Source organism: Colius striatus, chromosome Z, assembly GCF_028858725.1.
Source record: "Colius striatus isolate bColStr4 chromosome Z, bColStr4.1.hap1, whole genome shotgun sequence".
Taxonomy (NCBI): Eukaryota; Metazoa; Chordata; class Aves; order Coliiformes; family Coliidae; genus Colius; species Colius striatus.
The window spans coordinates 58367064-58379219 of NC_084790.1; the positions used below are offsets into that span (position 1 = coordinate 58367064).

Below are 12156 nucleotides of genomic sequence, written 5' to 3' on the forward strand. Positions count from 1 at the left end.
TAAATATTGTTAAAAGAATTTAAGACTCTTTTTTCTTAACGTTTACATACAGAATTTTTCCTTTGCATTCAAGTTATAATGTAGCTTTTCTGTAAAAACCTGTTTGATCTCTGTATTTTTCACAGGTTGGGAAAATGAAGGCTTTCTGTGAAAAGATGACAAAAGAACTTGAGGTATCCAAGGAGGAAATGTGTGCTTTAAATCAAGACCTTAAGGTATGGTTTCATGACCTTAATAGAAAATTTGAAAGTTCTGCAAAAAATATTTTTCTGGATTTAAAGGATCTTTTTTCCTTATCAAAGTAAGTCTCTGTACCATTATATTCTGTTGAGCAGACTAGTTTACCTTGCAAGACTGTATGAAGCCATGTTTCTTTATTCTGGTTACCACCTTGTTTTAGTGGTTGTGCTTCTGAAATGATTTGAGGTGGATTTATCAATTACAAAATATTGTTTTATATTGAAATCAGCATCATTAATTTTTTTCTGAACCGTTCTTTTCAAGCAAAGGAGAAGAGAAAAAGAGTGTACAAAGCATCAGGTGATCTTTAACAGTAGTACAATATGCAGCCTATAATTTCTGCGAGTAAAATCTACCTGGGAAGTGATAAATAACTTTGAGAACACTTTTTCTTTAATTTCTGAACAGGATTTTTTTTGTCTTGTTTTTGGCTGACACACTGCTTTTGCAATGTCCTGTCTGGTTACATGAGTGGCCAAGGGAGTGCGAAAGTCCTGAGGTCACGGTTAAACTTAGTCTCCCAACTGGCAGTGTATTGTATTACTGCCGAAGTAAAATGTCTCTATTCTGAGTCTTTCTCAGATTTTTTTTCTGAGATAATACTGCTTTATCACTTCAGTTTAGTTGTAGATACTTCGGCAGCACTCATTGAATCTTCATATTAATTAATACTTGTGCATGATCTTTTGTCATCTGAATTTCCTGTACTAATTTATGTTCAGAAGGGTTAAGACTTCTGCTGCAGCAGTGCCTTTGTAAGGCACCTAAAATTTTTGCAATCCATTGCAACAGATACTAGTATTCCTCATGCAGAAACAGAGTTTGCTGCACACAGATGGTGCTGGTTTTTATGCAGTACATCTCTTTAAATTGTAAAAAAATTGTATATATGACTGAAAACTATATCCAGCCTGAAAACATTTGTGTAAAAATATTAAAGCAATGTTAAATTTCTAATATTTTCATTAAGAAGAATAAAAGTTGTCATTGTTTCATTAACTTGGGAGTATCTTTCTGATTGTTTCCTATATAAATAGCTATGATTTTATGAAAAACAACAGTACTTTCAGTTTGACCTTTTGCAGACTTTAGCAGCGCTGGAAGTCCAATGCTTGTAGGATAGGAAGCATGTGTGTCTGTCCAGTCCATTTTATCAGTCTTTTAGCTGAAAAGGGGTAGTGTATTAAGTTCTTTGTTTATATTGTGAGTTTTGATACTGGTAACATAATAATTTTATTTATATATATATATATATAATATGACATTCTGATTATTATTTTCTTCCCATGGTCAAACCTTGAAGGAGGATACTCACATTTTTTTATCATGCAGATGAAGAATACGATGGGTAACAATAGCTGTGTTGCCTACCGTCTCAGCTGTAATGGATCAGAGATTTCTTTAGGAAAATAATGTATCTTTTCACTAGTTCTGACAGCTCCTGAGAGATACAGAGGACAACTTCCATTCATGGGTTTTGCATCTCAGTTGTAGGGGTAAAGGGGATTCCAAAGGTCACTGTGTCACAGAGTTTTTAACTCTCAGAGGTGAATTCCTGGTTCTGTGTAATTACAGGCTGTGGAGGACTGTTGTAAATTTTGAAATTCTTTTATTGACAAGACACAGTCTTAGCCTGGAGTCTTCTGAACACATGTGGCTGTATGACTGTTTACATTCTCAGATGCTGAGCACTGGACTAAGGTTACACAGAGTAAAATTCTTGCCAGCCTTTCTGTTCCATGCCTCTGTTCTACAGGAAACTCAGGATAACCTGACTGATGCCAACAAAGAGTTAAATCATCTGCATACTAAATGCGCAGACAAAGAGACTTTAATAGGAACTTTAAAAATGGAGCTACAGAATGTACAGCAATGCTGGGAGAAGGAGAAAATACGTGCCACAGAATCTGAAAATGAAATCCTGAAGCTTACCAGGGCTTACCAGAAGGATATGGAGGTATTACCAGAGACAAGATGTCTGTCAGAAAGAGTCTATACTTAATCTTAACTTTATACATTTACATACGTCAGAGGGTTACTCTTAGTCTTAACAGATTTATCCCCAAAATATGATTTTAAGATACGTATTTTGAAATATATATTTAATATCTATAAGATTTCAGGACATATTGGTTCTCCTTTATCAGAACTATTAGCTTAACCCTTCCGGTATTTTGAATTTTTGAACAGTTTATTTAAAGAGCAATGCCTGATGAACAATAATTTCGTTGTTTCAAATTAAAAGTTAACAAAAACATTTTACAGTTGGAACATGGAATAATATCATGATGTGTTCTTAATTACTGATTCACGTGGCAATTGATAGATAGCAAATGTGGAATTGAAGTAGTTTTAATGCATGCCACAAAACCTGAAAAATCTCATCTGTGATGTGTTAGGTTAATGTGGTGTCCTATATGTGGGGATTGCTGCAAAAAGTCTTATTTGAGAACTATTATCTCTCTCCTTATATTTGTTTACAGATATTAATTTTGTTGCTTCTTCCTCCCAATAAAACTGTTCTGTACTAGCAATAGCAATGATATACTTCATTACAGTTGTTGTGCATATTGAGCTCATTACTTCCACAAATTCGGACATGGATGCCAACTGAGTAAAAAGAAAACATTCTTTCCACCTCTTTTACAGTCTGGTATTTAAATAGTGTTCACATGAAGCAGCTGGAATTGTTATACACATCAGATAATCATTAAAGTGAAGGAAACTAAAAGCCTGGCTATATTGTAAAGTCAGCATGTCTACAACAGTATGTTTGCATTCAACATATGTGAATTGGTTTTGGGTTTTGGGATCCCTTTTTTCAGGCCAAATGGGTAATTATAATTCTTGGTTTATCACAGCTCAAGTAAAAATGTAATGATGGTGTCACACTGGATTTTCCTTGGGGAATTAGGAGATCTGCTACAAACAAAGTTTAAACTAAAGTACCGTGAAACAGTTGTGAGAAAATGCACCCAAGTATAATGAAAAGAGCTCAGAAAAATCATAGTTCCCTATCTCGTTCATCCACAATTTCTTAATGTAAACCCTCATTTAAGGCCTTTGGAGAACAATGGGAACCTTTTTCAGTGGTTTACTGACTTTGAATAAAGGCTCTGTTTCTTCCAGCTTTTGAGGTACAGCTTCCTATTGTCTTAATTAAAGTTGCTAAGTTTCTTATATGTTCTAGGAGTATGATGGTTTGACCAAGTATGGTGTATGACTAAAATCAATGTGAATGAATGAGGCTTGTTTATACATACATAATGCACACAAACTCAATTTTTAAAAGCCTTTAGAATGATAGTTGTATAAACAATGTGTTGTGTTGCCAGGCCAATGAGACAATTTTCTGTGTGCTATGCAGGTATTGGAAGTGAGTACCTGAAAGTATTAACATGAGTGATTAAATTGCGTCTTCTAATAGTGTGGAAATATTTATCTCTATCAGGTCAAGGTTGCAACTATTGCAGGATTTGGTCGGCTTTATTTATATACCATGTCCAATTAGACAAATTTTGTAAAAATTGTTTTCTTACTCTGTCTGTAATATGTATGACTGTAAATATGAACACAGAATTGAGGACTTTGAGAAAGCTTGAGCTTTATTCGTTTTTTTCAGCTGCATGCAGCTTGTGTTGGTACATGTATGATGTATCTCTTTGGATTCTAACACTTTTCAGATACAACAGTTAATTTTTCTTTTTGTCTCAGGAGAAGCTAACCTTCCTCCATAGCTTATACCAGCATTTGGTAGCAGGCTGTGTGCTTATAAAACAACCAGAAGGCATCCTAGATAGATTCACTTGGTCTGAGCTTTGTACAGTCTTGCAGGAGAATGTTGATGCCCTGATCTTAGACCTCAACAGGGCTAATGAGAAGGTAAGTGTCCTTAGGCACTAGCTACCTCTATTAAATTCAGTGACATTTGTCCACATCACAGTATCATTAAAAAGGACTGACATTCATCTTATTTCAAAAAGAATTTGGATGTTAATAATTCAATACCATTAATTATGGCTTGTCTACAACTCAGTTTGATGCCATTGCTGTGGGCATGTAAATGTGACTGAAGTCTGTATGAAGTCTCTAAGCTCCACTTTCTGTGCAGGACATGCTAATAATACTAGCCAATATTAGCCACAGGGACCTAATTAAAAGAAAATAAATTAATCTTACTGATGAAGCAATTCAAAGAACGTAGTCATTTACACTAATAAAGCAAGTCTTTATTTTAGCATAAAACAGAAACAAAATGCACTTATTCCAGGAACATAATCTTTAAATTATATCTTTATGATTCAGAGGTACTATCTGAAAAAAATGCCATTATGGGGTTTTTTTTGTTTAATTGTAGCTTCTGGATTATCAGATTTGTATTCAGAAATACAAATTTTCTATTCAGAAATAAAAATTCTTATTTTTATAAAACATGTTAATAATTATTTAAAGGAGAAGGTGTACTTTTCTATATGATTTTTATGTGAATAAGCTTACATGGCCTTTCTCCTCAGAAATCCCTGCTTTTTTAGGAGAGAAAAGACTTTTTTTTCAATAACTGGGACTGACTCCCTAGTCTAATGTATACCACTCTTCAGGACTTCAGTTCATTTTCTGGCTCCATTGATTAGGCCAGTGCTACAGTAGTAGAGCAACTCCAGATCATGTCTGACCTGACATTTTGTTCTTGGGGCGTAAGAAGGGGAAAATTCTTTTGGATGTTTCTCATCTGCTGGAATTGTGATCACTGTTCTGGCCTGAGTAAAAGACTGCGCTAGTTAACAGTGAATAATTTTGACTGTGCTGATCGTTTAGTAAATACACCAACAGTCAGTGGAAATTACTGAAAAGTGATAGTATGCAATCTGGATTATGCAGATTTTTGTCCTGCAGTTCTGTGTGATCTATTTGGACTGCACCTTCCTGCTATTCTCTAGTAACATCTATATGTAGGTTATTTAAGTCATTGTTAGTTTGATTCATTCTACCATTTAGTTTGCATGAATGTTGTGAAGTAAAAGCACAGAGTGAATCCCTTCAGCCTTCTTGAAAACACATCATAGGCTAATGATCTTCTTCTAAGGAAAACATTCGGTATGCTAAGATTTCCAGAAATTATTTTAAAACTTAATAGTATATGGGATGTCTTGACTTTCCAGTAAAAAACAAACAAATTGAAGGCTCTTCTTCATTATTACTTGCAATCCTTGCAAACTGCTAAACTACTGAGATATTTGGATTACCAATTGAGCAGCACTAAGATTTAATGCACTTGTTTTAAAAAATATGAGAAGTGTTCAGTTCAAGTTTCCAAGAAAAAATACAACAGATATCTGCAAGGTGGTACAAGGGTAGCAAAACTGAAACCAACAAAAATTCATTATTCTGAAATATGTCTCAGTTTTGTTGCAAGGTTCAGGTAAGTAAGCTCTCATAAAAGGCTTTTACTTTGTTTTAATAAACACGTTGAAGAAATTACAATTTAGATTATATGCTGAAGTAGTCTCTGCTTAAATAAATATATACAATTAAAGTAAAAAAGTATTTTGAGAGGTAAAATAATCTATTTTTAAATGCTTATCATACAGATATCTCACTTAGAATATATTTGTAAGAACAAGTCCAGTATTATGAAGGAACTTCAGCAGAGCCAGGAAGACGCTTTTAACAAAATAGCTGAACACATGAAAGCACAGGAAAACTATTGGCAGAAACAAAAAAAGTATCTGGAACAGCAGTACTCAGGTCTCCTTGGGGAAGTTCATGCAAGGGCACAGGTATGATGCTGTGAACTTTTTTTTCCTTGTAAATATTTAATGGATTTATTTCACTAATTTAAGCTCCTAACCAGTTTAAGGTTATTTGGGAATTTTAGTGTATCTTTAAAATAACAAAAACCCCAACATTGTGCTAGTATTAACTTCGCTTACAATAGGAAATAAATTACTTTGTTAAGACATTACAGAACTGTATGGCTTAATTTGGTCTAGCAGTTGCTAGTTAATTTTTTTTTTGAGACTGTTAAAACTATAAGATTTAAATTGCTTATTTTAAGAATTACATAGGGCAGTCGTTAACTTTTTGAGTGTTATGCTCTGCGGAGACACTGTAGAGCAACTGTAATGTGGTGTCATTTGGAGATAAATGTGGATATAGGCATTCTGACCCTAAGAACTAATTAGCAGTTAGTAGTGGATTTCAACAATATTGAAAAGCTTTATTTTACTGATACTAGAGTGAGCAGTAGTCTGAAAGTGTAAAAGTGTCATTACTGATTGTTAAAAAAGTTATTTGCAATCTAAAATTTTCGCTGTCATCCTACAACCATAATTCACTGTCTTTACAGTCACATTCCTTTACATGCGTTTTAGTTAAAAATGTGTTGAAAATACAGTAAATAGAATATGCCTTGTTATTTACGACTACTGTCTGAAACTTACTTCATCAGAAGAATGCTGTATTTGACTCAGAGTTGGAAGACTTTGCACTCCACAAAACCATATTTATGAAGTATTTTTTAGACAGAACAATTCATGGTAATTTCCTGGGAATGAGTTAGAATCTTGAAATATCAAGTAAAAAATATATACTTTTCCAGTAGATATTGACAATGCTGAAAACATCCCTGTGAGTGGAAAAAGTGTAAGTTCTGCCCCCTGCATCTTGTAGTTTCATGTTGTGAAGTAATTGTCAAGAACAATGACATATGGAAGCTTCAATTTTAAATCTAAGAATGGTTTTTCCTTTTTAAAGGAAGAAAAAGAAGTGGAGTTATGCAGTGTTGTTTTCTATGGATGCTGCATGAACTGAATAATCTTTTACAGAACTTTAGGGTATTGTGGAGAATTGGTGTGATGCAGTATTGTGTTGTTCTATGGAATGATGCTGAACGTATGGTCTTCTCAGCTGATCTGTGCAGATAGCAAGCAAAGTATGCACCAAACACCTGCCTCACTTTTGTGGAGCATATGTTAGGCATGTCTTCTGGAAAACACTTTATCTTTAAACTTGCTGTACAGGACTGCTAGATTTCTAAAAGGGAAATGCTTTCCTTTAGGAACATTTGGGCATGCTTTCTAACACAGGTTATGTAGTATTGGCATACAAGCTGGCAGTGTTGTAAACTAAGCAGCACAATGTTTGTACACACTTAGATGATTCAGCGAAAACTTCATCTGGGAAGATGACAGTCTAATTTATTCTGGAGTTCTAATTTGTGACTATATCTTTCAATTTCTGGGATCCATAGGATCTATGGATGTCTGCTATTAGGGCTATCCTAATCCTGATGGTTTGGGTTTTTTATAAGACTTGATTGTCTTTTGCCCATTGTATTTTGAGCCTATTAGCCATATTTGTCTGCTCTGTTGAATCTGAGCTGTGCAGACAGACTAATGTTATAGCTTTATTTCCCTAGGAAACAAGAAAAATTGTACCACAAGTTACGGAATGCCTTCAAAGGATCTTTTAGATATTACTGAATTCCAGTGTTTACAAAAAGATCCAGAATGCAATATTTAAATTTAATCATTTTGACAGGCTTTATTCGTTAAATTTTATAGGAGACATACAGTCAGTGCAAGTGAAATGTAGTTTGCCAGTATATTCTGATTTCACTGTCAAACTGTGGGTCTCATAACTCTAGGACATTTATTCTAGCACTACAAGGAAGCTAGCAGTTTGCTCTATTTTCCATCCAAATATCTGAGTGTTAATTACAAGCAGTTAAAGGAACTAATCCCTTGTAGATGTCAGTTCTTTTCTGGAAAGGTAGGATGAGTGATTTTTTCTGTCCTGCACCAAGCTAATGGTATGTTATAGGATACATCCTTTTGTTTGTAACTTTATCTTCAACTAGTGTTCCAAGCTGCGTTATAGACATTTTCTCCTCCTTCTGGTTTGACACTTCTTTAGTTTTTAGAGTTGTTGGTACATGTACAAAGGCAAACCGAAGCCTATCAATTCAGAGTCTCATGAGTTACGTGAGAGCTCGAACTGCAGAGCAATATGAGCAATTGTTGTTAGAAAATACTGTTTTGGTATCGAAGAATTGCAGAAGGGAGTTAGATGTGGCTTTGTGACTTTTTTTTTTAAAAAAAATAAACCAAACATGGTCTCCTTATGATTAAAATGTAACTGCAAAATCTGAATGTTTTAGTAGCAATGGCACCTGCCGCTGCTTCTGTCCCCAGCCAGTACTGTTTAGAATTCCTGATTCCAAGATAGGATCTATGGATGTTAATATGTACTACTTCACAGCTGCTGCTGTAAGTCAGATGGATGGTGTAATCAGAAAGCAGTTTCACTGTTTTTCTGTAGGACAGAAATTCCCAGAGTGGCCTTATCACATATCAGCAATAAACAAGGCACTCTGTAGATACTCCTTTCTTTGTCCATGCTCTCCATGCTTGGAGAGTCAGTAGAGTTTCAAATGCATATCTTTTTTCCTTGCCTTTTGTAGCAGGAATGCAATCCTCTTGATTTGATAGTGTGCCATTTTGAAAATGTTACTGTGCTTGTTCCTTAGCCTTACACAAATTATTTATTCAGACTGTGCACAGTCTCATAGGAAATGTCCTCTGAATTTTAACTATGCATTGTTGTTTGTCTGTTATGTAGACATTTACTAATCTGTCCCCGCTTTTTGTGGCAATCACTTAAAACAGAAGGGTTTTGTTCTCATGTGCAAAAATATGTTGTAAAAGAAAAGTCCTGTAACTATTTAAAAATGTTAATTTCAACAGAAAAATAAAGGGTTTGCTAAGTAGGAAAGGGGAAAAAGTTCCCTAGGGAGAAAAAGAAGTCTTCTGTTTCATTGGCTTTTTTTTTTTGTTTGTTTGGAAGCTTCATGTTTACAGGAATGCAGGTGAATTAGCTAAAGGCTGTGGTATGTTGCAATTGTATCAAAAGTCAATGTAGTCAGTGCAAAAGAAGGAGAGGTATATGTAAACATATTGTTCCTGTCCCACCAGATGTCTTTGGTAGATGACTGGCCTGTGTGCTTAAGATACAGGAAAGAAATGGAGGACAATGGTGTTGACGTTGTTTATTTAGACTTGTATTTTGAACAAATGAAACAGCTGAAATCCAGGAAAACCTTTTGAAGTCATAGTGCCATTATATTTATTGTTCTGTTCTCTTCCAGAATAAAGGGTAAGGACCAGGAGTAGGGTGAAATAGTGTTGCTAGTAGTACCTGATACTTTGTTAAGGGTTCTTGGAATCCACTGAGCTCTGCAGCTCACCGAGGTGTCCCTCAAAGCTCAAACACTGAAGGAAGCTGGCTTGCAAATACTTAGGAAAAGAATTCTATGTCCCTTTCAAAAACTTCAAAAACTGCTTATGAGCTTCCAAGAAAACACTAGATACACACCACCAGTGTGAGACAAAAGCCATTATTGGCCAATAAAAACAAGAAGATGTATTTTCTTAAAAAAAAATTGTATTTCTGCAGCCAGAGATTGTCTTGTTCACTTTTGCATATTTCTGCATAAACATAAAAACCACTAAGCGTTTTGAAGAAATAAGCTTTAATTAGCCAGAGCACTGAGTGTTAGTATTGCTGCCCTGTATGGATCACACTATGTTTACTCATACAGTGACCTTTCACCTGTGATGGCCAGAAACCGTAAATTGTTTTCTAAATTCAACTTACCTTTTCAATTCCTTCCAGTCACGCTAGTAGGTTTCTTTTTCTATAAAAATCAAACACTGTAAATAATGCAGTAGCACTGAAAGTATTGTACATGTTCATACTTAAATTTTTGGAGTTGACATGTGGGGCCTGTAAATTGCGTTTTGTAATTAAATCTTTTAGTTACCGACTCTATTATTACTGGAAGTATTTTAATGACACTAAAAACTCTTCATCTTTCTAAAAGACATTGTCAAAGACATGTTGAACTGACTAGAGTACATCCGTATAGAGGTGTGGAATCTTTCATTTCCATTCTAGGGATAGCTATGTATTTTTTCTCCTCCTAGGATGCCCCCTAAACTACTCACTTGGGACCTGTAGCAAGTAGTAGAATGCATGGGAATGTGGCTGGATTACACCACTTCTCTTTTGGCCGCTGATAACTGAAATAACCTCACCCTATTTTAAAAAAAACTGCGTATAGCTCTAAGAGCGATAGTTGAAGCTTAGCATAATCCTCTCTTTTCTTCATCATACAGATTTGTCATTCCATTTGTTTGCATTTTTGCATCCATGTATTGTAACTGGAGCATAAGTGTTTAACTTGAGCTTGTGAGTTCTTTGTGAATACTGCTTAAAATTTATTATCTCCTTACACTTTTGGATCCTGTTTGAATGTAGCTTCAAGTGGTTGTTCCAGTCACAGAAGACTCTCATGCACCAAGAAGCCAGTAGAAGTCTCTGAATTCCCAGTGTAGTGTCTTCATTCTTGTTCAATAACTGCACATTATCAAAAACAAGCAGTTTTCATGGTCCAGCCTTAGTCCCGACATTCCCTGGCTTGTTGGCGTCTCCATTTTGCAACATCAGTTTGCTGTTTTAACTCTCTCTGTTTCAGGGCATATAGAGGAAAAAAACTAAAAAACGTTCTGCAAGTTGAAAAAATTTGTAATGGCACTAGTCAAAATAAAAATATCTGTATTACACTGTTCTTTTGAAAACTCAATTCTGTATGAGACCTAATTAATCTGTGAATATATAAGTAGGGGGTTGATTACAAAGTAATTAAGAGATCACCTTTACTTCCCCTTTCCCAGCTGCTGCCAATCTGTCTAGGTTTATCTTCCAGAGTCTCCTTTTTTTCCTCTCTTACACTAACTTTCTTTCCTGCTTTGAAGAACAATGTTCTTTCTGAATTTAGAGCATGTAATTGCTTATTATTAAGCTAACTCATAAAACTGTATTGTGGACAAGCAGATACTGTTGGACCATCTATGGGCTATTGCAGTACTAGTGTATTGTCATCAGGAATCTGGAGTCTGCAGTTGAAGGCTGTACAAATTTTGCTCATACTAGTGATTTGTTTTCATATATCTGGTTCTGTAATTGTTAGAAGTACTTTGACAGTCATTACTAATAGCTTTCTGTTGTTTTAATATGTGAGTTGAATCTGAAAAAAACTGTCTTTTAGCTTTTGTCTAGGTAAAAATGATGTTATTTTAAAAAATATCTTCTAGTTAATGTTTCTTCTGGTTTTGTTTGTTTGTTTTGTCCCTATCCTAGGAATTCCAACAAGCAGCAGAGAAAAACAAAGAAAAAATTAGTGTCCTTGAAAAAAGATGGGAGAAATTGGCTCTTGAAAATATTTCTGTAAAAAATATGTTAATGCAGGTTCAGAAGGAGCATTCATCTCTCCTGGCAGCCTGTGCACTATTGGCAGGTGCCCTGTATCCTCTCTATGGCCAATTGTGTGCTATGTCTTTCCAAAGAGACTTTCTCCAGGATCAGGTCAGAATTTATGAATTAGCGAACCAGAAGATTAGGACTCTAGTTCATGCTCTCTCCGATGCAGAGGGAGACAATCAAGGTGAAGCAAAACTGAAGAAAAGAAGCTTCAAAGGCCTGATCTATGTATTCCGAAGAGGTGTGATTGTGGTTTTGGCAGCTAACAGACTTAAAGTTTTAGCTCAGTCTTCTAGCTCCCTCTTCTCCTGGGTAAATGGCATCAAAGACGGCGTTGGAATTCTAGTTTGTATAGGAAAATCCAAAGGCAAGCGTAAACTGACAAGTAAGCTAATTGGTTTCTCTTTGATAAGTGTTATGTCAAATTTCATGGTTAGTGAACAAAAAATAGTAGTATTAATAGAGTGTAAAGACAAATTTAGTGACGTTTTGACAAATGTAATTTCTGGATTTTTGATTTCTGGATTTCCCATCAAATGAGATTTCCCATAAAATGAGATGCTTAGTCTGTTAAGCATTGGAAGAAAAGTTGTAACT

At 35.0% G+C, this 12156-nt stretch overlaps 1 protein-coding gene across 1 annotated transcript in view; it reads left to right on the top strand.

Moving 5' to 3' along the window:
- The window catches only part of CCDC171 (coiled-coil domain containing 171), a 128559-nt gene that overhangs the window by 53853 nt on the left and 62550 nt on the right, over positions 1 to 12156 (top strand). The window contains 5 exon segments of the mRNA XM_062018832.1: positions 126 to 215; positions 1997 to 2197; positions 3955 to 4122; positions 5829 to 6017; positions 11440 to 11944. Of these exon segments, the coding sequence (XP_061874816.1) occupies positions 126 to 215; positions 1997 to 2197; positions 3955 to 4122; positions 5829 to 6017; positions 11440 to 11944 (1153 nt within the window).